Raw genomic sequence first — 27593 nt, forward strand, 5'->3', positions numbered from 1 at the left:
GTAACGTCATTTGAAGCCTACTTGTGACAATAAGCAATTTTCGTTTTCATTTTTCATTTCCAGCAGCACTGCGCTGGACCATCAGCCTTGCATCTAGTTGTCAAGTCCAGGAGTAGGCTCGAACCCAGAACATGGTGGTTCAGATACCAGTGTGCTACCAACTGTGCCACAGCTGACACACCTTTACAAGGATACTGTTGATATCTCACGATTCACACACTGTTTGGAAACAGACCATAGGGAATGAAGTAACGGAATATTTCTAAAACTTGTGGACACAGCTAACCCCATCACCTTGTTGCCTTGACCTATTTTCCAGCCAGTTGTTTGTTTTAAAAGTACACAATTCCAATGTGTGGCCACTACTCATTCCCCATTTCAGTATTCTGCTGACGTCAAGACATGAACATTTAAGCAGCTTGGATTTCGCTGCGAGGTTAAATGGCGGCAACTCACCTTTCCGAGAAAATCATTCTTTCCCACCATATCCCAGTCCCAAACTTCCACAGTGAATGACATTCCTTCTGTTGGCAAACCATCCTCCAGTTCAAACTCAAACACTTCATTCCAGTGAGGAAATCGAGTCTTCTTTATAGTCTAGAATTTGAAAAAGAGTTATCAAATCTTAGGATACAGATCAAAAATGAATTCAAACCATGCAATCTTCCAGAGTGAATGGCAGATATTTTAAGTCGAAGTTAAATAATAGTAGGTTCAATCTTGTGCTGGGCGTAAGTGAAAAATAAATAGTGACCATGAAGCTACCAGGTTGCTGTAAAAACTCAGCTGGTTCACTAATGTCCTTTAGGACATCCTGACCCAGTCTGGCCTACATGTGTCTCCAAGCCTACAGCACTGCAGTCAACTCACAACTGCCCCTTAAATTGCCTGCCAATCATTCAGTTATATCAAAACTGCTACAAGAAATTATAATAATAAAAACAGATGGATCGCCCAGCGTCAACCTCGGGGCTAGATTCCGAAATGGCATAGGCACACCCGGCAATGCAAGGTCATTTCATTATATCTTCTGGGGACTGGCACTAAAATTGTAAGCTACAGGAACAAAGTGACTTTCTCACCATCCAATAAACGTCCATCCATCTAATCAACACATATTTCGCACTGACCATCTCCGAATCTCTCAAATAAACATAAAAATGGTGTTTTGCTTCTCAAACTTCCCTGAAGGCTCACCTACTCTAATATATCCCCATCATTTCCTCAGTTTACTCTATCATTCTTTCTTTGTGTCTATATTATGCACTTCTCTCCAGTTCTCGCATGCGCTCAACCACATTCCACCCCCATTTTATCCATCACTGCGCTTTCCAACTTTATTGGCCCTTTTTCTGTTTATTAACCTTCTAAAACCTTCCTTGCTCATAGTTTTTTTCAAATAAATTTAGAGGAGCCAATTATTTTTCTTTTCCAATTAAGGGGCAATTTAGCATGGCCAATCCACCTAACGAGCACATCTTTGGGTTGTGGGGTGAAACCCACGCAGATGTGGGGAGAAGGTGCAAACTCCACACGGTTCCTTTCTCATAGTTACAAAGTCAATGTGCAGAGAGCATGGGGCAAGTTCCAAATCAATCTCCTGACAAGGCATTGCACCCGGATTCACGCCTGATCGTATGTTTTTTTCTTAGCCAAAAGGCCAAGAAGCGATTTATCCACCACTGTTGTTTCCCATTTTATTGACCCTTTTTCTGTTTATTAACTTCACTGGTCTGTGCTCTTTGTAAGGGCCGGTGCAGACTCGAGGGGCCAAATGGCCTCCTTCTGCACTGTAAATTCTATGATCTATGATCTGTCTTTGTCTTCCACCCCTCTGCCCATGATACCTAATTCGTCCGGCACTATTTTCCAGCCTTGTCCCCACAACGACAATTATACTGCCATCTTTTATTCCTCATCCCTGTGTCATGTGAGAGTACCTTTAAGAAATGGGTGCTTAAGAAATGTACCTTTAAGAAATGGGTGTTTATCAGTGATGACAGAGTGTGGGTGGAGCTGGGCTGTCTGTCAGCTTTTTACTTTCGTTTTAGGCTGTTTGCTGCAGGGTGTGTTTTAGTTTTGTTTTCAGTGTTGGAGCTGAAGCCAGACAGAGCAGGTGTATTGTTGATCTCTCTGCCATGAAAAAACTATCTCTTGATCATTTGGTGAATTCAGAATTATAAATGTTTTCAGCAATGACTTTAACCTGATGTGCTTCTGCTAAAGGTTATGTTTTTTGTAAGTCTTCTGGATGTTAAAAGGACAGTGTAAGCATTACTTAGTGTTGTACTCTTTGGGGGTTGTATTTGAATTAATAGTTGCTAAGATGTTCACTGTTTGTTTTAAAAATGTTAACTTGAGTTCATAGAATAAACATTGTTTTGCTTTAAAAAATACTTTTCCATTTCTGCTGTACCACACATGTAAAGTGGGCCCTTGTGCTCCCCATAACCACAATCTATCAAAAGTTGTGGGTCAGGTGAATTCCATGATACACTTTGGGGTTCTCTAAACCCTGGCCCATAACACCTGTTTGATTTGTACGCTTTTTGATTCATTTTGAAGTTTATGTTTACTTTAAAGGTTTAAGCTGTTTAATTTACCTGATTTTTCTGATGCCAGCCATTGTTTGGGAGCGACAATGTTCAAAAATGATCCTGACTGGCTGTACATAAGTTTCAAAGTCCGGGCTGGGTTTTTTAGGACGGCAGGGCTTCGCTACCCATCCACCGGAGAGTTGGTGGTAAACGCTGCCCTACCGATAATGGCTGTGATTTAACGCCCAGCATTAAAAATCCCGCCTTTGAGACCTTCTGGCCAATCCGATTGCCTGACAGCTGTGTAGTCTCAGCAGCACCAGAGGCTGCAATGGATAGGCCTGGAACTGCAAGCTGTCTCCAGAATCTAAGGCGTAATTCTCCCGTGGCCTCACTGGTGGATTCAATGGTGGGCTGAGGGGAGCAGAATTCAGCGGGGCTCCAAAAGTTATTTTTACACCAGTCCTATCCCTGTAAAAAACTATTTTTGTGCCAGTCCCATCCCCATTCCACCCCACCCCTCCCAACTCCCGCCGTGGGACTTATAGATTGATTCAACTAAATGGGAACAAAGTCCCATAGCGAGCGTGTTTAGCCATGTGCTCCCCGGCACTTGAGATGATTCCTGACACCTCCCCAGCCCGAACGCACTATGGGAGGGTCCCCAAACCCCCAACACCCACGCAGACCAACCCCGGCCCAATCTCACACGTGCACAAAATATTAGCTTGACACCTTGACAGTGCCAACCTGGCACCCTGGCTGTGCCCATGCCAGCTAGCAATGCCACCTTGGCAGTGCCAGGTTGGCACCCAGCCCAAAGGGCATGCAGTTGGGGGCCTACGATCCCCTGGGTGACCACCACGAGTGGCGTTCCTTCTGGTCCTCGTTTGTGGGGACCAGTGCTGAGCGGCGTTCACCCAAGGTCTCCGAGACTAAGGGGATAAATCCCAAAGCCTCAGTCACCTTGGGAATCTATACATTAGAGTGAGACTAGCTGTCTCACTCACATATGCAGATTTGCCAAACAGTGATCCCGCCCACAATGTGCGGGATTTACATCGAAACGTCTCACGAGATCGCTTTGGATCTCGTGAGGCGTTGCGAGCCAGATAGATCCAGGGAGTGGGGTCTTCCGACTTTTAGCGGCCACATTTTCCCACGGCAAGCTGCTTTTCGGGCGCAGAATGGCCATTGGATCACGCCCTTAGTCCCAGGTAGGAGAATTCCGCCCTATGTCCCAGAAGTCCAGTAAACGTTTGAAGCCTGAGGGCAGGAAACGGAGGTCAGTCTTGGGATGTGGCTAGATGGAGGGAGTAGGTGCTGGTGGCGTGACTAGGCTGGAGAAGGAGAACCTGAAGGTGCCAGATCTTATGGAGAGGGTGCCCAAAGTTGAATGGAGGCCTTTGATGGAGGCGACCCTATACCTTTCCCGCCCTAGGTTGAGCAGGATGAGTTTCTAGGCATCCCCCCCCCTGACCCTAAAGCTTGAAAGTTGAGGCAGGGTGGGCAATAGCTCTTCAATGGTCATTATTCAGCTATTCAGCTACTTAAGTGTCTCACTTGGGGCAACGGTGCGATGAGTGGTCCAGCCTAGGCTTCGCTCATCCCATTGTAAAATTAGGGAGAGGTCAGGGCGGGCGGGAGCCTGATGGTTATCTGAAGATGGTTAATTGAAGAATTATACGGCCCTCCCTGCCTACATGCCTGCCAATGGGGGAAAGTAAAATTCTGCGCCGCCCCACCCCCCCCCCCCCCCCACAGTTTCTGAAGTCAACTTTATCCAGTTCTCAGTGAGCAAGTCACATTGCAGATTGGAAAGAGTGTCCATGCCAGAAAGGGGTTTTGCCAATGGTTAGTGTCACAAAGGCATCACACCAAAAAGTGGCAGCCAAGTAAACCTGGGCAAGAGTGGAGTGGGAGTAAGAATTTGTACGGCCCAGGATGCCAAGAAGATTGGAGGGTCTGTTGCATCCTTCATAAAACCTAACACCTATCTCCACCCAATGTATTTATTAACATAAAATATGGAAAAGGAACATGAGAGAAGGCCACATTTGCCCTTCGAACCTCATTCAACATTCAATACGATCATGGTCGAGCGTCTATATCAACTCACCCAAACCCTAACCCTGAACAATTAAAACTCAAAAATGCGGTAAGGCATAAAGAAATCAGTGCATTGATAACAAATGAAGAAGGTACTCAGTAGAGTGCCTACATCTGCTATTGCTGTGCTAACTCAACATAATTACAATTATGCAGTTCTTCTTTGACGCTTTTCCATGCCTGGTTGATGCTCTGCGACTATAAAATTGAAAAAAAAAAATTTTTTATTAAGAGTTTCCATCTCAATTAAGAGGCTTCAGGCCAATCCACATCCAACAACCTGTTCTGAAAATTCTGCTCACATTTTGACAGCTGTGACAAATTCCTCCCTTGCAGCCAAGGCTATCCACGGCGTTGTAAAACAATCAACAAAATTCTAAATCAAAGAACCAACAACATTCTAAAAATAAAGCCAATTCACCCTATCTCTCAGAGTTATTGGATCATATAGAAAATTCCAGATCTGGATCCGGATGCTCAGCTTTGCCAAATGGGTTATATCCTATCTGTGTCCAAAGTTTTGTTGAAGCACATCCAGACGTTGGAATTCCCTTTTCCCTCTGGCAACGCGAATCCCATTGACAAGTGGCAGGAAGAGAGAATCCTGCCACCAGCGAACGGCATGCTCCCGAGAAACCTGTGACCAGGAGACCAGAGAATCCCGCCCTTCATTTCCAGACAGGCTAAAAAGCAAAAAACATTGGGCGGGATTCTCCGATTGCCGAAGCCGAAATCGAGTTCGGCGATTGGCCGGAGAATCCATATTTACGCTGGAATCAGTGGCGGCGTCGTTTTTGCGATGCTCCGCGCCCTCAAAAGCGCCGTACTTGGGGAGGATGCCGCACGCCGTATGGACGGCCTCAGGACGTCACCTGAGGCCCTTCCCCGACGCTCCGCCCCCGATGGACCGTGTCCCCGATGGTATGGGCCGCATGTCCACACAATGTTCGGGGACCTCGCGTGGTGACTGCAGATTGTGTCCAGCGCTGCCACAGTCGGAGGGTGGGGGGGGGGACCTATTCCGCTGGCGGGGGGGGGGGGGGGGGGGGGGGGGGCTTTGGCGGGGGCTGGGGGACTTTGGGGGTGGTCCGGAGATGGCGAAGGGGTTTACAGGCTGGCAGCTTTTGGCAGGCCGGGTCCATGCGCAGCCGGCACCAAGCATGGCACAGCCGCCGCAGGCCGCTGCCATGTGCATGTGCGTCCACGGACCCGGCCATTCTGTGGCCCTATCCGCAGGTAAAGCCGGGGGCTTTACGCTCCGTGGCTGCTAGCCCCGCACTGGACGGAGGGTCGGTGCGGGGGTGACGCCGACCGTCTGGCCGTAACGGATCCTACGGATATAGCCGCAGGATCGGAGAATCCAGCCCATGACATCTGTCTGCCTCCAGGAACAGACACAAATCACATCACAATGTACTATGCTTAAATGAAACCCATCCAGCAGCTGGATGCAGCTTTTACGAACGATGGTGAGTTTTACCAGGGGCCCAATATTTGGCTGGGAACCCTGGCGCTGGTCCGAAGAAGCTTTTGCATTAAGCGATCCCTCAATCAATAATTAGAGAATATATTACAATGTTGAGATCACTGTACTGTCAACACAATATCGTATAGACAGTCAGATATAGAGGCAGCTCAGTTGTAAGTCCCTCAGGTGTTGTGAAAAGTTATTGAACTGGACTAATGCCAGTCCATATGGAAACCAGCCTGTGTCAGTCTCTTTTAAACTCATTCTGCTGAAACAAAATTACACGCAAATTGTCCCTTCTTAGTTTAAAAAAAAAATCTGCATCTCTTTGTCCATGGCAGATGGCAAATTTAAATCCAGCTAATTCAATAAAACTGCAATTAAAACTTAACGTCCGTAACGGCGACCATAAAACTGCTGGATTGCTGTAAAATTCCATCCGGCTCACTAATGCCCGGTAGGGAAGGAAATCTGCCATCCTTACCCCATATTGCCGATATGTGGGCAGGCCCACAGCAGTGGGGGTGACACATGACTGCTCTCTTAAATTGTAAATCACTCAGTTGTATCAGAGCCATTACAAGAAATTATAATAAGAATAAAAACAGATGGCCCACCCAGCATCAAGATTGACACTCGATTCTGGAAGGGCACATCCTGCCCCTGCAAAACCCTTATTGTCTTATCACCTGAGAAATTGCAGTAAAATTGGGAGAGCTGTCACACAGACTAATCAGGCAGCGGTCTGGCATATTCATTTCACAGGCTCTTGCCTCTCAGCCAATGCCCCAGGCGCCTCCGTCGTCATTCCTGGGTATGTTCTGTCGACCGTCAGGATGGAATCACCAGAAATGGCGGCATACAGTCGGGAAGGAGTGGCCGTGAGAACCCTCAATATTGAAGTCTCCTGACATTGGGTCCAACATGGGCAAGGACACCTCTGGCTGATTACCACCTGCCAGCTCCCTGACACCTCCCTCCACAGCTGATGAATCAGTACTCCTCCATGTTGAACACCATTTGGAAGAAGCACTGCCTGTACGCTGGGTGACTTCAATATTCATCGGTAACGCCACTACTCACCAGGCTGGCTGAGTTCTGATGGACATAATAACCATATTGGGCCTGTGGCAGAAAGCGTGAGAACCGCACAGGGTAAAAACGTACCAGACTTTGTTCTCACCAATCTGCCTGTCACAGAGGCATCTGACCATTACAGTGCTGGTGGGAGTAACTACCCACACAGTCCTTGTGGAGGTGACGTTCTGTCGTCACCCTGAGGATTCTGTCTATCCTACTGTGTGGCACCATCACCATGCTAAACAGATCTAATAGCTGAAAACTGGGCAACGATGGGGCACTGTGGGCCATCAGCAACAGCAGAATTGTATTCAATCATAACCTGTAAATTCATAGTCCAGCATATTCTTCATTCTACTATTACCATCATGATAGGCCACCGACTCTGGTTCAATGAGGAGGGTAGACGCACGTGTCAGGTAGAGCACTGCGCTTTCCTAAAAATGAAATGCTAACCTGGCCGGTTTGGAGAATCAGAGATGGCGCCGAGATGGCCCGCGACGCCGGGACGCAATTCTCCGGCGACTGGAGAATCGCCGCCAGCCGGTCAACACGGCGCCGGTCGGGGGCCGATGAAAGAGGCCCCCGCAGTGATTCCCGCGGTCGACCGGCCGAGTTCCCGTCGGCGTGGTTCCACCTGGTGGGAACTCGGACCCGTGGCCCACGGTGGCCGTCCTGGTGGGAGGGCAGGGGGAACAGACTCCGGGGGGGGGGTGTGGGGGGGGGGGGGGGTGGGCCTCCATGACGGCCAGGCCACAGGCCGGGATTCTCTAAAATTGCGGCAAAGTGTTGACGCTGGCGTAAACACCGGAGTGTTTCACGACGGTGTCAACGGGCCTCCTGGCCCAGTGATTCCATGGCCCACAGAGGGACAGCATGGTGCCGGAGTGCTGCACACAGCACCGGCACCAATACACGGCCCTGCACTGCCTGCCGCCGGTACGCGCATGCGCATGGCAGCCGCGTCCCTGCCTGGCCAGCGCAACATGGCGGAGCCACACAGCAGGCTGGAGCGGAATAAGGAAGGACCCCCCCGATCGTGCACACCTGCCGATCGGTGGCCCCCGACTGTGGGCCTGGCCGTCGTGGAGGACCTCCCCCCGGAGTCTGATCCCACCGCCCCCCACAAGGACGGCCACTGCAGCCGCAGGTCCGAGCTCCGGCCGGGTGGAACCATGTTAGGCCACGCCGGCGGGAACCCGGCGGGTCGACCGCGGAGATTCGCCACGGGGGCCGATGAACCGCCGCCACATCGACTGCCGTCGCGGGCCGTCTCGGCGTTATCTCCGAGTCGGTGTGGCCTCGGAGAATCCCGGCCCTGAAGGATGTGAATACATTGGAGAGAATGCAGACAAGGGTTACAAGAATGGTTCCAGGAAGGGGCGGCACGGAGGTTAGCACTGCTGCCTCACGGCATCGAGGACCTGAGTTCGATCCCGATCCTGGGTCACTGTCCATGTGGAGTTTGCACATTCTCCCCGTGTCTGCGTGGGGCTCACCCCACAACACAAAGATGTGCAGGGTAGGTGGATTGGCCATGCTAAATTCCCCCTTAATTGGAATTTTTTTAATAACGATGATCCCATGATTGGCAAATTTCAGTTACGAGGATAGCTTTGAGTGGTTCAGACTGTTCTCCTTGGAGAGAAGCAAGCTGTGAGGAAATTTGACAGTGATGTTCAAAATCATGAGGGGGCTGGACAGAGTAGACAGGGAGAAACTGTTCCCGCTCGTGAAAGGATCAAGAACGAGAGGGCACAGATTTAAAGTGATTTGCAAAAGAAGCAAATGTGGTGTAAGAAAAAATGTATTCACACAACGAGTGGTTCAAGTCTGGAATGCACTTTTAGTGGAGGCAGATTCAATGGAGGCATTCAGAGGACATCAGATGATTATTTGAATAGAAACAATGTGCAGGGGTATGGGGGGAATGGTATTAAATCATGATGCTCGTTTGGAGGTGCTGCAGACACAGTGGGCTAAATGGCTTCCTTCTGTATCATAATGATTCTGTAATTCTGTCTTTTAACAGATCAGATCAAAGCTTTGTATTCCTGCCACATCCTGTCATGAATGATGGTGGGTAATTAAACAGCTAAAGGAATAAGGACGTTTTATGGATATATCAATCCTCCTTGATGGTGTAACCCAGTCACGAGTGCAAAGGACAAGGCAAAAGAGTTTGCAAACCAACTTGAGTGAGAAGTGCAAAATGGGTGATCCACCTTTACATCCTCCTTAGGTCCCAGAATCACAAAAGCCAGCCTTCAGCACAATATTTTCGCTCCACCATCTCAGAAACAGCTGAATGCACTGGATATAGTGAAAGCTATGGAAACCAACAGCATCCCAACTGTAGCAATGAAAATTTGAGTTCCGGAACTAGCAGTACCTCGAGCCCAGCTGTTCCTGTACAGATACAAGAGGCAGGATTCAATGGGACAAAAACAGAGTCCCGTTTTGGGTGCCTTCAGCGGGGTGTTTCTTAGCGTCTGTAGTGCCGGGAACGTCACCACTATTTAACGGGCTGCCATTTGTTTTGGCCATGGCGAGGGGCGCCCTACGTAGGCCGCACTTACATAGTTTCCTGCACTGACGAGCTCAGCCGCCAGTGCAGGAAGAGGATTCGCGGACCGGGTGCACCCAATGTTTTGGCCCTCATTAGCCACCCCAGTACGGCCTCCAGACCCCATCCCCCCGTGCACCCAACTTACCTCTTAGGGGGACCTCGTGCCCCTCCCCTCACCTACCTCTTAAGGGCAAGACACTCCCAGGCCCGATTCTTGGCACGGGCAACCTGGCATCCAGACACCATGTCATTGCCAGCCTGACACCATGGCAGTGCACCTGCCAGCCTGTCAATGCCAGCCGGGCACCCTGATAGTTCCAGGGTGGCACTGCTAGGGTGTCTGGATGGCAGTGCCAAGGTGCCCAGGTGCCAGTGGGAATGCCAAATTACCACCATGCCCAGTTCCTGACCACCCGGGAGTCTACAATGGCCTGGAAGGTCACCCCCAGATGCCGTTACACCTGGTCCACGTTTGTGGAAACCAGTGCTAAACGGTGCCCAGGCGAGGCCTTTGTTCCTGGGGCCCAGGAGACTATGGCGCAGATGTATTTAAATGAGTTGAGTAACAATTTAAATGTTTGTCTGGATCTCGCCCAGTAAGGGCGAGTTCTAGTTCGCGATATCTCACAAGACCTCGTTAAATCGCCTCATCACGTCCCCAAGTAGGGTGAGATGAGGTCATCAAATCTCACCCAACATTTGCTATGTTCTTCTCTCCAATATAAATGTACCAACCATACACAAATTCTGAAGTGTGAAATATAAGTTTGTTATTTGAAGATAAGACAATGGGCAGGATTCTCCTGCAATCGGCGCGATGGCCCGGCGCCAAGAACGGCATGAACCACGACCGCGTCGGGCCAACCGGAAGTTGCGGAATCCTTCCGGGGGCTAGGCCGGCGCCGGTGTTGGCGCATGTGCAAAACCGCCGGTGTCATTCCGCGCATGCACAGACTGGCCGGCATGTTTCCTGCACATGCACAGGGGGGGTTTTCTCCGCGCCGGCCATGGCGGAGCCCTACAGAGGCCGACGTGGAAGGAAGGAGTGCCCCCATGGTACAGGCCCGCCTGCAGATCGATGGGCCCCGATTGCGGGCCAGGCCACCATGGGGGCCCCCCCGGGGCTGAATTGCCCCGCGCCCCCCCCTGAGGACTTCAGTGGCCGGCCTACAAGCCAGGTCCCGCTGTGATGGACCATGTCCATTTCACGCCAGCGGGACTGGCCAGGAACCGACGGCCGCTCGGCCCACCGGGAACCGGAGAATTGCCGGGAAGGCCGCTGCCAACGGCCCCCGACCGGTGTGGCGTGATCCCCGCCTGAAAACCGGCGCCGGAGAATATGGCAGCCGGAATCGGAGCGGCGGGGCGGGATTCACGCCGCCCCCCGGGGATTCTCCGACCTGGCGGGGGGTCGGAGAATCCCGCCCAATGTATGGAAAGCCATAACTGGAGACTATTGTCTTACTCCAAGTCCTGCTGCTGAGAGACTGATTACAAAAGTCATGGAACTACTATGCTATATCCTGTCGAGGTTGTAATAATTGACAGCAAGTTAAGATGGGTGTCCTTAAAGGTGCATGCACAGCATTTCACAAGATCTCTTTTTTTCCCACTAAACGTGTAACTTTAGGAGAATCAAACTATTTACATGACAACAAAGGTATCTGAATGTATTTCAACATGGTGGAATAAATTTAGAAATATATCGATGGTTTGTTTATTCTGAAGTGTATCGACGGTTTGTTTATCCATTCAGCTTCATGATCTTTGCTGGAGGCTGCTGTACAGTTTCAGAATGCTGATTAGGGCTGTTTGTGTTGTGCCTAGACTGTGTTCTAGTTGCAATAGAGTTGCTCGGTGTTTCAGATTGAGGTATTATTCTGATCTGTCATATCAATTGGTACTTGTACTTGGTATGATTTTGATTCTGGGAAAATGCTGACGATTTCTGCTGGATTCCAGGTACCATCAATTAGGTGTACGCAAACTTTCTATCCGGTGCTCAGGTTGGGTACTTCATTACCTGCCTGCCAATCATGGGCATTTTCCATCTTCCCCTGTTCTCAGTGCCATATCACGCACTTCTGAGCGCTTCAATGATTGGTGGCTGGGAAGGTCTGTCAGGACTCGTCTGCCAGATAGAAATTCCTTAGTGTTGGGGGGATGGGGGGGGGGGGGGGTGAATTGAAGCTTTTGAAGCTTTTAGCCTTTCCCCTCTAGGTTGCTGACATCCTGCACAGTCTGGTGACGACAGGTGGACTAGAGGGAGTGATACGATTGTGCCGGACTGGTGTTTAAAGATGGCATTGGGACCGTCTCACCTCCACCAGCTGACTGTGGGCGGACGAACCAGTTGACAGCCTGCCAGGTGATTCGGAAGGGAACTCGCCTGTGCCCCAATATCCAGTTTTGTTTATGCTGACCCTTCATCTGTGGGCATATATTCTGGAAGATGGCAAAGGCTTCTGATGATAGCAATGTGCCAATACATTCTTTGGTGTTCACCATACGGAATGTCAGTTTACTTTGTGTTTCATGTGCTGGCCATTCTTATCACCTGACCATGTATCTTGTCCAATCATTTCATGGATCTTGTCTTGATGGTGTTTGCTATGTACTCTTGGTTTGTTATAATGCTCTACCTGTCTAGCCTCTGGTTGTGGCTTCTTGTGATGTTACACCACTTGTGTTGGCTTTTGCATTCTGCACTGGTGCTTCCAGTGTCCCCTGGTGCCATAGGCTCTGCATACAGTGTTAGAAATTGGCCATTTTTCAGGTGCATCAAAGAGGGCTCACCACTCACTTCACTTACGAGGCTTGTCTGTATTTTCTATTGTGCTAACAGTGGACAACCAAGACGCAAAATAACTGAATGTCAGGAGTGAGATGAGAGTGACGGTCTTTAACATCAAGGGGCATTTGGCTGAATGTGGCATCAAGGATCCCGAGCAAAGCTGGCCAACGGGTCAATGGGAATCAATTGGGAAATGCGTCCGGAATCATAACAAGCACAAAGGGAGATGGATGCACTTACTGAAGGTCATTCATCATTCACGTGAGCCCCAGGACACGGCTGCTCATGGTAGTGTCCCGAGTGATGGCGAGTGATGGAGTCACTCAGAGGGGGGGGGGGGGGGGGGTGTTGGGGCGGGTGCGTGCCGGGGAGGAGGGGGGTGTTGAGGAGGGTGCGTGCCGGGGAGGAGATGGGGGGGCGGTTAGGGACGATGCGTGCCCGGGAAGAGGGGGGTGGGTGTTGGGGAGGGTGTGTGCCGGGGAGGAGGGGCGGGGTGTTGGGAAGGGTGTGTGCCGGGGAGGAGAGGGGGGTTTGGGGGAGGTTGCGTGCCAGGGAGGACAGGGGGGTTTTGGGGAGGGTGCGTGCTGGGTAGGAGAGGGGGGGGGGACCGGGGTGGGAGCGTGGCAGGGAGGCGAGGGGGGAGGCCGGGGAAACCGAGTGATAGAGAGGGTGCGTGCCGGGGAGGGGGGGGTGTTGGGGAGGGTGCATGCCGGGGAGGAGAGTGGAGTCTTGGGGAGGGTGCATGCTGGGTAGGGTGCCGGGGAGGAGAGGGGTGGGGGGATGGCGAGGGTGCGTGCTGGGGAAGGGGGGGGGGGTTGGGGAGGGTGCGTGCCGGGGAGGAGGGGGGGGTTGGGTAGGGCGCGTGCCGGGGAGGAGGGGGGGGGGGCAGGGAGGGCGAGTGATGGAGTGGGTGCGTGCCGGGGAGGAGAGGTGGGCGGTTTGGGGTGGGTGCGTGCCAGGGAGAAGGGTGTGTGTGGGGGGGGGGGGTTGGGGAGCGTGTGTGCCGGGGAGCAGGGGGGGGGGGGGTGTCGGGGAGGCCGGTGATGGAGAGGGTGCGTGCCGGGGAGGGGGGGGGCGTGTCAGCCTGGTCATGTGCCAGCTGGCAACATGCAGCCCGTGGCACCAGGCTGCAGGGGGCGGGGGGGGGGGCGGGGTATGGGCAATGATGTCATGTTGTCTATCCCCCCCACCGCAAGCCCCCACCCCCTGCAGGCCATTATGTTTGGTCATCTCCCAGCGATGTTGGCCGCCGTGGCGGGAGCCGCACTTCTACATGTTGCCCTGGGGTAGCTGGAGCAGGAACGTGCCAGGGAGGCGGCAGAGGCTGCAGCAGAGGGGCGTGCCGCAGGGAGGCAGGTGGCAGCCGCCCAGGCTGGAAGGCTGCCTGACGACAGGGCGAGGAGGAGGAGGAGGAGGTGGTGGTACCACGGGGACGGAGACGCCTGATGTTGTCCATGTGTAACGGCCCCACTCGTTGTACCAGGACCTCACGGACCGGGCATGCAGGAAGAGACTCCGGATGAGCCAGGAAACCCTGGCACACATCTGCCACTTGATGGCACACCTGGCACCGAGTGGCACTGGGGGAGGACACCCTCTCCCCGTGGCCATCAAGGTTATGGTGGCCCTGAACTTCTATGCCACGGGGTCATTCCAGGCGCCGAGTGGGGACCTGTCCGGCATCTCGCAGACATCGGTGCATCGGTGCATCCGGGCAGTAACAGACGCCCTATATGCCATTGCGGACCGCTACAACCAGTTCCCTGTGCACCGGGCCAGCCAGGATGCCCGGGCAGCGGGCTTCGCTGCGGAAGCCAGGATGCCCATTGGCAAGGGGGCGATCGATGGGATGCACGTTGCCGTGCGGCAACCTGCAGATAACAGGGCCGTGTTCACGAATAGGAAGGGGACTTATTCCATGGACGTGCAGGTGGTCTGCGAGGATCCTGCACGTCTGCGCCCGGTACCCGGGCAGTGTACATGACTCATCCGTATTGGCACAATCTTTCATCCCCACCATGTTCGAGGGACGCCCCCCCCTGGCTGAGGGGCTGGTTGCTGGGCGACAGGGGTTACCCGTTGCTGTTGTGGCTGATGACGCCTATACGGAGGCCACAGACTGACGCGGAGAACTGCTACAACGATGCCCATGCAGCGACAAGGGGTGTGATAGAGGTGCTTTGGACTCCCCTCCAGTACCCGTCAGATAGGGTCGGCCGATCGTTGTGGTCTGCAGTGTCCTGCACAACATAGCGCAGCAGAGGGGCGATGTGCTGCAGGCAGAGGAGGGGGAAGGGGAGGAACAGCTAGACGAGGCACAGACCTCCCCAGATGAGGAGGATGGGGGCAATGGTCAGGACAGAGGGGCTGCACATGGACGGGAGGCTGCCCACCGTACCAGCTGGGCTAGCGGGCACGGGACAGGCTGATAGCCGCCCGGTTCACGGACTAGGGGGGCATGGGAATCGCCGAGTATGGGCACAGACTGCACACTATGGCACCAGCCTACCACCCCCACCCCACCCACCCAACACCAACCACCTGCACCCCACCTGCATGCACACCACCCCTCCATTGCACATCCACCTGCGGCACAACGGGATGGGCTCACACGGTCGCCGGTGGAAGCGTGTCTATTGCAGGCCATGGAGGATGATGACAACCCGCTCTGCGATGAGCTCTGGGCTCTATGTAGTTGGACAATGTCTGACCCATGGCCACAGTACCACCCTCCACCCGGACCGTCCCTGCATGCGGCCGTGACACTGCAGCGCACGGTTCTGTCGTCTGCCCGGTGGGGTGGCGAGGGCGACTCGAGGGGAGGGGGGGCACACTCACCTGAGGCCGACGTTCTATCACCCCTCACACACACACTGGCGCTCACCTCACACCCCATCCTCGCACACATCGGACAGAGCACAGAGGCAGCTTCTGTAGGTGTGAAAGTGATTTTAATTTTCATACACGTGCCCTAGCCCCAGAACTAATCTGTGCCCTGCACCCGTGCCAACTTACTCAGTGTCTAATTTTTTGACCTTACTATGTCTGGGTGGTTCCCCAGACGGTACAGCAGAACTGGAGGTGGACTCCTATGATTCCTGCCCTGTGACTCGAGATCCCTTTGGCGGCCGTTTCCTGGGGTGGCCTGGCCTAGATGGGCCAGGCTGCGGCTCGGGCGACTGGGATTAGCGAGCTGCCAGCCTGTCCTGCCCGTTGCCCTCCAGATGCACCTGGGACGGAAGTGGGGGGGGGGGGGGGGGGGAGTCCGAGATGTCGCGGTGTTCTGGGACCTCCCCTACAGGGGGACCCGGAACTGGCCCCAGCACCTCCTCCTTCCTCGGGGTGCCCGATGGCCCCCAGGCCTCTACATGGGTCGGGGATGCGAACGGACCGAGCACCCGACGCCCCCTCCCGACACCTGGCGCTGCCAGTCCTGGAGGTCCGCCTGGTATCAACAAGGGTCTACAAGTTTGCAGCCAAGGAGCTCAGGGAGTTGGCCATCCCGATCTGTGTCTGGGCGACGCCGGCCAGCACCTGGGCAATGGCGCCGATGCCCTCAGCGATGGCATGCAGAGACTGGGCCATGGCCTGCTGAAACTGGGCCACGGCGTTGAGCGCCTCTGTGATCTGCTGCTGGCTCTGGCTCATGGCTGCCTGTGAGAGGGCAGCTATGTCCCGGGCCACGAAAGCGCCACACCTTGCAAACTGCGACCCATGTCTTTCACCGTCGCACCCATTGCCTCCACCGCGGACGCCACCCGTGCGGTGTCAGTCTGGGTGGCATGCTTGACCAGCACCACTTCCTGCTCCTGGACGCGGGTGGACTCCTCCACCTTCGTCTGCAGCTGCCGCAAGCCGGCCGTCACCCCCTTCGGTCGTCCCTTGGTCCGTGACTGCATCGGGTCTGTGGGTGGGTGTGGTAACTCCAGGAACCCGGGACCTGTCTGGGCAGCAGTTGGTTGCCTGCGCCGGGCTGCCCTCCGACCGCCCGGCCCCTCGGCTGCTCCTGCCTCTGTACCGGGACGGCTGTGTTGTGCGCACCAGTTAGTGTCCCAGATGCCTCATCGCTAAAGTGCCCAACCGAGGAGTGTGCCTCTGCAATGGTGGAGGTTGTAGGAGATAGCAGTGGCGTTAGGGTCCTGTGTGTCAGTGTCCTGTGTGTTAGGGTCCTGTGTGTTCGGGTCCTGTGTGTTCGGGTCCTGTGTGTTCGGGTCCTGTGTGTTAGGGTCCTGTGTGTCAGTGTCCTGTGTGCTAGGGTCCCGTGTGTTAGGGTCCTGTATGTCAGTGTCCTGTGCGTCAGTGTCCTGTGTGTTAGGGTCCTGTGTGTTCAGGTCCTGTGTGTTCGGGTCCCGTGTGTTAGGGTCCTGTGTGTCAGGGTCCTGTGCGTCAGTGTCCTGTGTGTGAGGGTCCTGTGTGTTAGGGTCCCGTGTGTCAGGGTCCTGTGCGTCAGGGTCCTGTGCGTCGGTGTCCTGTGTGTCAGTGTCCTGTGTGTCAGGGTCCTGTGTGTTCGGGTCCTGCGTGCTAGGGTCCCGTGTGTCAGGGTCCTGTGCGTCAGGGTCCTGTGCGTCGGTGTCCTGTGTGTCAGTGTCCTGTGTGTTAGGGTCCTGTGTGTTCGGGTCCTGTATGTCAGTGGCCTGTGCGTCAGTGTCCTGTGTGTTAGGGTCCTGTGTGTTCAGGTCCTGTGTGTTCAGGTCCTGTGTGTTCGGGTCCCGTGTGTTAGGGTCCTGTGTGTCAGGGTCCTGTGTGTCAGTGTCCTGTGTGTCAGTGTCCTGGGCGTCGGTGCCCTGTGTGTCAGTGTCCTGTGTGTCAGTGTCCTGTGTGTTAGGGTCCTGTGTGTTCGGGTCCTGCGTGCTAGGGTCCCATGTGTTAGGGTCCTGTGTGTCAGTGTCCTGTGTGTTAGGGTCCTGTGTGTTCGGGTCCTGCGTGCTAGGGTCCCGTGTGTTAGGGTCCTGTATGTCAGTGGCCTGTGCGTCAGTGTCCTGTGTGTTAGGGTCCTGTGTGTTCAGGTCCTGTGTGTTCGGGTCCCGTGTGTTAGGGTCCTGTGTGTCAGGGTCCTGTGCGTCAGTGTCCTGTGTGTTAGGGTCCTGTGTGTTCGGGTCCTGCGTGTTAGGGTCCTGTGTGTCAGTGTCCTGTGTGTCGGTGTCCTGTGTGTTAGGGTCCTGTGTGTTAGGTCCCTGTGTGTTCGGGTCCTATGTGTTCGGGTCCTGTGTGTGAGGTTCCTGTGTGTCAGTGTCCTGTGTGTCGGTGTCCTGTGTGTTAGGGTCCTGTGTGTTATGGTCCCGTGTGCTCGGGTCCTGTGTGTTAGGGTCCTGTGTGTCAGTGTCCTGTGTGTTAGGGTTTTGTGTGTTCGGGTCCTGCGTGCTCGGGTCCTGTGTGTTAGGGTCCTGTGTGTTAGGGTCCTGTGTGTCAGTGTCCAGTGTGTTAGGGTGCTGAGTGTTCGGGTCCTGTGTATTCGGGTCCTGTGTGTTCGGGTCCTGTGTGTTCGGGTCCTGTGTGTTAGGGTCCTGTGTGTCAGTGTCCTGTGTGTTAGGGTCCTGTGTGTTCGAGTCCTGCATGCTAGGGTCCCGTGTGTTAGGGTCTTGTATGTCAGTGGCCTGTGTGTTAGGGTCCTGTGTGTTCAAATCCTGTGTGTTCGGGTCCCGTGTGTTAGGGTCCTGTGTGTTAGGGTCCTGTGTGTCAGGGTCCTGTGCGTCAGTGTCCTGTGTGTTAGGGTCCTGTGTGTTCGGGTCCTGGGTGCTAGGGTCCCGTGTGTTAGGGTCCTGTATGTCAGTGTCCTGTGCGTCAGTGTCCTGTGTGTTAGGGTCCTGTGTGTTCAGGTCCTGTGTGTTCGGGTCCCGTGTGTTAGGGTCCTGAGTGTCAGGGTCCTGTGCGTCAGTGTCCTGTGTGTTAGGGTCCTGTGTGTTAGGGTCCCATGTGTTAGGGTCCCGTTTGTCAGTGTCCTGTGCGTCAGTGTCCTGGGCGTCGGTGTCCTGTGTGTCAGTGTCCTGTGTGTCAGGGTCCTGTGTGTCAGGGTCCTGTGTGTCAGTGTCCTGTGTGTCAGTGTCCTGGGCGTCGGTGCCCTGTGTGTTAGGGTCCTGTGTGTTAGGGTCCTGTGTGTTCGGGTCCTGTGTGTCAGTGTCCTGTGTGTCTGTGTCCTGTGTGTTCGGGTCCTGTGTGTTCGGGTCCTGCGTGCTAGGGTCCTGTGTGTTAGGGTCCTGTGTGTCATTGTCCTGTGTGTTAGGGTCCTGTGTGTTCGGGTCCTGGGTGCTAGGGTCCCGTGTGTTAGGGTCCTGTATGTCAGTGTCCTGTGCGTCAGTGTCCTGTGTGTTAGGGTCCTGTGTGTTCAGGTCCTGTGTGTTCGGGTCCCGTGTGTTAGGGTCCTGTGTGTCAGGGTCCTGTGCGTCAGTGTCCTGTGTGTTAGGGTCCTGTGTGTTAGGGTCCCATGTGTTAGGGTCCCGTGTGTCAGGGTCCTGTGCGTCAGTGACCTGGGCGTCGGTGTCCTGTGTGTCAGTGTCCTGTGTGTCAGGGTCCTGTGTGTCAGGGTCCTGTGTGTCAGTGTCCTGTGTGTCAGTGTCCTGTGTGTCAGTGTCCTGGGCGTCGGTGCCCTGTATGTTAGGGTCCTGTGTGTTAGGGTCCTGTGTGTTCGGGTCCTGTGTGTCAGTGTCCTGTGTGTCTGTGTCCTGTGTGTTAGGGTCCTGTGTGTTCGGGTCCTGCGTGCTAGGGTCCCGTGTGTTAGGGTCCTGTGTGTCAGTGTCCTGTGTGTTAGGGTCCTGTGTGTTCGGGTCCTGCGTGCTAAGGTCCCGTCTGTTAGGGTCCTGTATGTCAGTGGCCTGTGCGTCAGTGTCCTGTGTGTTAGGGTCCTGTGTGTTCAGGTCCTGTGTGTTAGGGTCCCATGTGATAGGGTCCCGTGTGTCAGGGTCCTGTGCGTCAGTGACCTGGGCGTCGGTGTCCTGTGTGTCAGTGTCCTGTGTGTCAGGGTCCTGTGTGTCAGGGTCCTGTGTGTCAGTGTCCTGTGTGTCAGTGTCCTGTGTGTCAGTGTCCTGGGCGTCGGTGCCCTGTGTGTTAGGGTCCTGTGTGTTAGGGTCCTGTGTGTTCGGGTCCTGTGTGTCAGTGTCCTGTGTGTCTATGTCCTGTGTGTTAGGGTCCTGTGTGTTCGGGTCCTGCGTGCTAGGGTCCCGTGTGTTAGGGTCCTGTGTGTCAGTGTCCTGTGTGTTAGGCTCCTGTGTGTTCGGGTCCTGCGTGCTAGGGTCCCTTCTGTTAGGGTCCTGTATGTCAGTGGCCTGTGCGTCAGTGTCCTGTGTGTTAGGGTCCTATGTGTTCAGGTCCTGTGTGTTCAGGTCCCGTGTGTTAGGGTCCTGTGTGTCAGGGTCCTGTGTGTTCGGGTCCTGCGTGTTAGGGTCCTGTGTGTCAGTGTCCTGTGTGTCGGTGTCCTGTGTGTTAGGGTCCTGTGTGTTAGGGCCCTGTGTGTTCGGGTCCTATGTGTTCGGGTCCTGTGTGTTAGGTTCCTGTGTGTCAGTGTCCTGTGTGTCGGTGTCCTGTGTGTTAGGGTCCTGTGTGTTATGGTCCCGTGTGTTCGGGTCCCGTGTGTTAGGGTCCTGTGTGTCAGTGTCCTGTGTGTTAGGGTTTTGTGTGTTCGGGTCCTGCGTGCTCGGGTCCCGTGTGTTAGGGTCCTGTGTGTTAGGGTCCTGTGTGTCAGTGTCCAGTGTGTTAGGGTGCTGTGTGTTCGGGTCCTGTGTGTTAGGGTCCTGTGTGTTAGGGTCCTGTGTGTTAGGGTCCTGTGTGTCAGTGTCCTGTGTGTTAAAGTCCTGTGTGTTCGGGTCCCGTGTGTTAGGGTCCTGTGCGTCAGTGTCCTGTGTGTTAGGGTCCTGTGTGTTCGGGTCCTGGGTGCTAGGGTACCGTGTGTTAGGGTCCTGTATGTCAGTGTCCTGTGCGCCAGTGTCCTGTGTGTTAGGGTCCTGTGTGTTCAGTTCCTGTGTGTTCGAGTCCCGTGTGTTAGGGTCCTGTGTGTCAGGGTCCTGTGTGTCAGTGTCCTGTGTGTTAGGGTCCTGTGTGTTCGGGTCCTGCGTGTTAGGGTCCTGTGTGTCAGTGTCCTGTGTGTCGGTGTCCTGTGTGTTAGGGTCCTGTGTGTTAGGGCCCTGTGTGTTCGGGTCCTGTGTGTCTGGGTCCTGTGTGTTAGGGTCCTGTGTGTCAGTGTCCTGTGTGTTAGGGTCCTGTGTGTTAGTGTCCTGTGTGTTAGTGTCCTGTGTGTTAGTGTCCTGTGTGTTAGGGTCCTGTGTGTCAGTGTCCTGTGTGTTAGGGTTCTGTGTGTTCGGGTCCTGCGTGCTAGGGTCCCGTGTGTTAGGGTCCTGTGTGTTAGGCTCCTGTGTGTCAGTATCCTGTGTGTTAGGGTCCTGTTCGGGTCCTGCGTGCTAGGGTCCCGTGTGTTAGGGTCCTGTATGTCAGTGTCCTGTGCGTCAGTGTCCTGTGTGTTAGGGTCCTGTGTGTTCAGGTCCTGTGTGTTCGGGTCCCGTGTGTTAGGGTCCTGTGTGTCAGGGTCCTGTGCGTCAGTGTCCTGTGTGTTAGGGTCCTGTGTGTTCAGGTCCTGCGTGTTAGGGTCCTGTGTGTCCGTGTCCTGTGTGTCGGTGTCCTGTGTGTTAGGGTCCTGTGTGTTAGGGCCCTGTGTGTTCGGGTCCTGTGTCTTCGGGTCCTGTGTGTTAGGGTCCTGTGTGTTAGGGTCCTGTGTGTCAGTGTCCTGTGTGTCGATGTCCTGTGTGTTAGGGTCCTGTGTGTTAGGGTCCTGTGTGTTTGGGTCCTGTGTGTTAGGGTCCTGTGCGTCAGTGTCCTGTGTGTTAGGGTCCTGTGTGTTCGGGTCCTGCATGTTAGGGTCCTGTGTGTCAGTGTCCTGTGTGTCGGTGTCCTGTGTGTTAGGGTCCTGTGTGTTAGGGCCCTGTGTGTTCGGGTCCTGTGTGTTCGGGTCCTGTGTGTTAGGGTCCTGTGTGTCAGTGTCCTGTGCATCAGTGTCCTGTGTGTTCGGGTCCTGTGTGTTCGGGTCCTGTGTGTCGGTGTCCTGTGTGTCGGTGTCCTGTGTGTTAGGGTCCCGTGTGTTAGGGTCCTGTATATCAGTGTCATGTGCGTCAGTGTCCTGTGTGTTAGGATCCTGTGTGTTCGGGTCCTGTGTGTTCGGGTCCCGTGTGTTAGGGTCCTGTGTGTCAGTGTCCTGTGCGTCAGTGTCCTGTGTGTTAGGGTCCTGTGTGTTCGGGTCCTGTGTGTTAGGGTCCTGTGTGTCAGGGTCCTGTGTGTTAGGGTCCTGTGTGTTCGGGTCCTGTGTGTTCGGGTCCTGTGTGTTCGGGTCCTGTGTGTCAGTGTCCTGTGCGTGAGTGTCCTGTGTGTTCGGGTCCTGTGTGTTCGGGTCCTGTGTGTTAGGGTCCTGTGTGTTAGGGTCCTGTGTGTCAGTGTCTTGTGTGTCGGTGCCCTGTGTGTTCGGGTCCTGCGTGTTCGGGTCCTGTGTTTTAGGCTCCTGTGTGTTGGTGTCCTGTGCGTCAGTGTCCTGTGTGTCAGTGTCCTGTGCGTCAGTGTCCTGTGCGTCAGTGTCCTGTGTGTCGGTGTCCTGTGTGCCAGGTTCCTGTGCGTCAGTGTCCTGGGTCGGCTGCGACGGGACCTATTGCTGTGGCTGCCCTCCTCGTTGCTGGGTGTGGCCTGCTGGGGAAGGGGGGATAAGGGGAAAGGGGGATATGGGGAAAGGGGGATATGGGGAAGGGGGATATGGGGGAAGGGGATATGGGGTAAGGGGGGATATGGGGGAAAGGAGGATATGGGGGGTTATGAGGGATGGGGGGGATATGGGGAAGGGGGTTAAGGGGGAAGGGGGATATGGGGGAAGGGGGGATATGGGGAAAGGGGATATGGGGGAAGGGGGATATGGGGGATATGGGGGAAGGGGGGATATGGGGAAGAGGGATATGGGGAAGGGAGATATGGGGAAGGGGATATGGGGGAAGGGGGGATATGGGGAAGGGGATATGGGAAGGGGATATGGGGAAGGGGGATATGGGGGAAGGGGGATATGGGGGATGGGGGATATTGAGGAAGGGGGATGGGGAAGGGGGATATGGGGGAAGGAGAAAAGGGGGGCAGGCATTGGGGGGTCTCACTTGGCGCTGCACAGCGGGCGGCCATTTTGACGGGTCTCCGGGGAGGGGGGAGCGTCTTTTGTGCAGTGACGCTGCGCGGTGTCACTCACTGCGTGCGCGTCCGTGACGGGTGACGCCGTCGCGAATGGCGTCACGCCGCTACTCGCCCATTCCGGGCCGGACAATTTGCGACGTTTCGGGAGGCCCGACGACGGAGTGATTCGCGCCGATTTGGCGCTGGGTTCAGGCCATCGCGTCGATTCACGGAGAATCCCACCCCGGGTGTCTGGCATTGTAAAAGAAGATCAGCCATGATCATATTGAATGTCAGAGCAGATTCAAAGAGCTTAATGGCCTACTCTTGCTCCTAGTTCCTATGTTTCAAACAAAGTTCGTCAAAGCAGATGACAGAAAGCTGATGAGGTTCAGGGCAGGATTCTGCAGCTGCGTCGGCACTGCGACCCTCGAATCCTGCCCGAGGTCAATGGAGTTCTCCATTCGCCGCGGCTCGCCCGTGGCGTTCTTGCGGCGGGCGGGGCGGGAGAATCCAGCCCTTAGTTTATGCTTTCATTTCAATGGAAAGCAGAGAAAAGGAAACTGTGGAATAAAACTAAATTTACAGTAAATACGGGTCAAGTTATCAGTTCAATTAGCAAAGTCAAATGATGTTGTGGTACTAAACAGGAGTCAAATGTGGTAAATCAAAGCCATTTTTGTGTGCATGCCAAACACGGTGAGACTGCAGCTTCCATATCAAACTCTGAGCAAAGGGGTAAGTATTCTTATGAAGCAGTGCGTTTCAGAACTGAGTCCTTCCAATGGGGAACTGATCTGAGTTATGAACATTAAATTCTCAAAGTGCCCCATTCCTTGCAATTACATTTAGCAATTAGACGTCCTGTTTCTGAGAGAATGTTTCTTCTTTATGCAGACAAGACAAATTTTGCAGGGAATATATTACTCTAACGCCAAACACTATGGCAAAATTTATGACAGAAATAAAATTAAAACTTTTAATTTTAATGTTTCGGGTCAACTGGTGTTGACAAGCTGAGACAAGTGTTGGCATTGCAAGGCGTCCATGGTGAATAATGGAACACTGAGGAGAAGCTGACTCCGAAATGATTGGCATCATGTGTTCTTGAACAGCTATTATGTTAAGTAGTTAATTAATTACAAATGAACATACGAACATAGGCATTAGGACCAGGAGTAGGCCATTCAGCCACTCAAGCCTGCTTCGCCATTCAATAGGATCATGGCTGATCATCATAACAAAAGACATCATGCTGCAATCAATATTCTCACTGATCTGACCATCAGTACACATTTAAAATATGTCGTATCCTTGAGATATTTCAGCTGCTCACAGAATTCCACGTTTCTAGCGATCTGATAGGGAATAATCTTACCAATTCATCCCAATGAGAATTACTGATTACTGAGCACCCTCTGTAGCATTAGAATTGGTAACGTATCAGGGCAGCACGGCGGCACAGTGGTTAGCACTGCTGCCTCACGGCGCCGAGGTCCCAGGTTCAATCCCGGCTCTGGGTCACTGTCCGTGTGCAGTTTGCACATTCTCCCCGTGTTTGCGTGGGTTTCGCCCCCACAACCCAAAGATGTGCAGGGTAGGTGGACTGGCCATGCTAAAAATGAATTGGGTACTCTAAATTTTTTTTTAAAGAATTGGTAACGTATGTTGAGATGAACAGGATCAACTTTTGGGAAATGGTTAAAATAATGTTCAACTCTACCGACCAGAAAGAGAAAAAGAGAGAAAAAGGAAAGTAGTGGTTTAAATTGTTCACTTTTTGGACCAGAGAGGTTGATTGGCATAGCTTTAACAATTATCCCATGGTTGTAAAGGTACTTACACTGTTACTTATCAGAATTAACTTTCAGTGACAAGTTTAACAGGGAATTAATGAGTAATGCCAGCAAATCCTTAGAATCCCACTGTTTCCAGAGGTCATTTCAGTTTATGGCGGCACAGTAGCACAGTGGTTAGCACTGTTGCTTCATGACGCCAGGGTCCTGGGTTCCCAGTATGGGTCACTGTCTGGAAAAAAACATAGATGCAGAGAAGATGTCCCCAATGGTGGGTGTGTCCAGAACCAAGGGTCACAGTCTAAGGATTCAGGGCAAACCATTTCGGACAGAGATGAGAATAGATTTCTTCACACAAAGAGTGGTGACCCTGTGGAATTCATTACCACAGGAAGTAGCTGATGCTAAAACATTGAATATATTCAAAAGGCAGCTGGATAGGGCACTTGGGGTGAATGGGATCAAAGGCTATGGGGAGAAAGCATGATTAGGTTATTGTGTTGGATGATCAGCCATGATCGTGATAAATGGTGTAGCTGGCTCGAAGAGCAAAAGGCCTCTTCCTGCTCCTATCTCCTATGTATTTATAATGGGGAGATGACGGATAAAGGTGCTTCTTGTGCAAAGCGAATGGTGGAGTGGTGTAAATCGACCAGCAAGTTCTGGAGATTTGTGACAGTCGGTGTATTATTTAATCCCCAAAACCTGCTAACAGAGTTGCACATTAATACTGGCAGCGCCATTCACATGCCATTAGTCGGACAGCAAGGTCTGGCCTATTACATTTTGCCAGGCTGTTCTAGCAGATTGACTCGACCGCAAAACAGACAATAAAATCTTGAACATAGTACCTTGTGCATTTCAGTCAGCAAGTTATAATGAATTTAAAAGTGAAGAATATTGAAGCCAGAAAAGAACAAACGCAGCAGTAATTTATTCTTCAAACACTTGGTGAGGTGTAAATCCCCGCATTTATCTCATGTTCCAAATGCAAGCAAAGTTCCCTTTGGAACATCCTGAGGTGTATCCTGAGTTCAGGCATCCACAGCGTGGGTTGCCTTTATGTTAGTCTACACACCATTATTTGCAGAATCTTTTTGTTACAGGGGCATTAATTCATTTCCGTCCCCGTCTCCCTCCCACAGCTACTAATCTGACAATTCCCAGAAAATTAAGCATTAGTGATTCACTACTGAAATAGCTTAAATTCTCACTTCATGACTCATTGGGGGAGTCTAAAAATATACATTTCAGCATCATAGGCTCGACACAATTAGAAAGTGGCCTTTAGCTACTCCACAGTTTGGGTAAAAGTCAAATAGGAAGTGAAACCTCCTTGAATTTTTAGGATAATATTTTAATGTAATATTTTTCTTCAGACCCTAATCAGAGAATTTTTTCCGTTCCAATTCTCTTCCCGCGCCCAGTGGTGCATTAAGACAGACTTTCATCCGTTTCCATAACTAGTAATTCCTGGGTCTGTTGCCAGGGGCTTATAGCTTGAGGGTTACCACTCCATATCAAGCATGACTGACCGGGAGACTCTCCCGCCCTTATCACCGGCTATTGGCGTGTTTGGAAGGATTTGCAGGCAGGCACTCAACCTGTTTGATCGCGTTATGAACGCACCTTCCTTTACCATCAAGTCCTGGGGTGGGTCTCGAACCGGGAGCTTCTAGCTCAGAGGCAGGAATGCTGGGCACAAGAGCATTCAGAGCAGTTTAGCAGTAAGAAAATTCCTTTGGAAAGGAATGGGTATTACCTTCCATAAAGACAGAAAGACCACTGAAGAATATATTGTGCTCAGAATATAATAATAATCTTTATTATTGTCACATATAGGCTTACTTTAACACTGCAATGAAGTTACTATGAAAAGCCCCTAATTGCCACACTCCGGCACCAGTTCGGGTACACTGAGAGAGAATTCAGAATGTCCAATTCACCTAACAGCACGTCTTTCGGGACTTGTGGAAGGAAACCGGAGCACCTGGAGGAAACCCACGCAGACACAGGGAGAATATGTAGACTCTGCACAGACAGTGACCCAAGCCGGAATCGAACCTGTGACCCTGGCGCTATGAAGCAACAGTGCTAACCACTATGCTACTGTGCCGCCCATTATCCCCGTTAAATTTAAAGAAGTAATTTACAGAATGTATCTGTTTTTATATTTTCCAACCAGATTTTTCTGCAAAGTTTTTTTGATTATCTGCTGGGATGTAGTTTCACAGGCACTGGTCGCCTTGCTGGATCCCAGTCAGGTGAATGTAATTCGTCTGAATGATCCACTGAATGTTGACAAGCTATCGTCAGGGCCAACAAAGTAAAGCCCCAACCTGTTCCTACCTGATAACTACCAACACAAACATACACGTGCACACAAACACACTTGGAGTAGAGGTCACTGAATAATAGTAGGGTGCAAGAATCCGCAATGTCATTCCCCTCCCTAACCCAGGACGCGGAGGCCAATTCGTCAATTCCATCATTTCAGCTGCCATTTTACACGTAAAAGTTAAAACGGCACTTTTATCATTCACATTAAACCCACTATGCCATAAAGAGAGTTTTTTGTTTTTTAAAAATATTTTGTAGCATACTAGTGACATCAACACCATTATTCAAAAAAGGAGGGGGGAGAGAACATGGGGAACTACAGGCTAATTAGATTGGCATCAGTTGTTGGGCATCTATGAACAAGGAGGTGTTAACAAGGCAATTAGAATATCATAATGTCATAAGGCAAAGTCAGTGTGAAAAAGACAAATATATTCATTTTTGAGTGTAAATAAAGGGGAACCAGTGGATATGGTATATATAGATTTCCAATAGACATTCAACACATTGGCACAGTGGTTGGCACTGTTGCCTCACAACGTCAGGGACCTGGGTTCAATTCTAGCTTTGGGTCGGTGTCTGTGTGGAGTTTGCACGCTCTCCCCGTGCCTGCATGGGTTTCCTCCGAGTGCTTAGGTCTCTTCCCACAGCCCAGGTTAAGTGGATTGGCCATGCTAAATTTCTCCTTAGTGTCTAAAGATGTGCAGGTTAGGTAGGGTTATGGGACTAGGGCGGGGAGTGGGCCTCGGTAGGGTGTTCTTTCAGAGAGTTGATGCAG

At 52.7% G+C, this 27593-nt stretch overlaps 1 protein-coding gene across 2 annotated transcripts in view; it reads right to left on the bottom strand.

Annotated features, from left to right (window-relative positions):
- The window catches only part of rasal1a (RAS protein activator like 1a (GAP1 like)), a 386120-nt gene that overhangs the window by 242727 nt on the left and 115800 nt on the right, over positions 1-27593 (bottom strand). For both annotated transcript variants that reach the window (XM_072492394.1, XM_072492310.1), the window contains exon 7: positions 457-597. In XM_072492394.1, the coding sequence (XP_072348495.1) occupies positions 457-597 (141 nt within the window). The remainder of the gene's footprint in view (positions 1-456; positions 598-27593) is intronic.

This window comes from Scyliorhinus torazame, chromosome 1 (genome assembly GCF_047496885.1).
Source record: "Scyliorhinus torazame isolate Kashiwa2021f chromosome 1, sScyTor2.1, whole genome shotgun sequence".
Taxonomy (NCBI): Eukaryota; Metazoa; Chordata; class Chondrichthyes; order Carcharhiniformes; family Scyliorhinidae; genus Scyliorhinus; species Scyliorhinus torazame.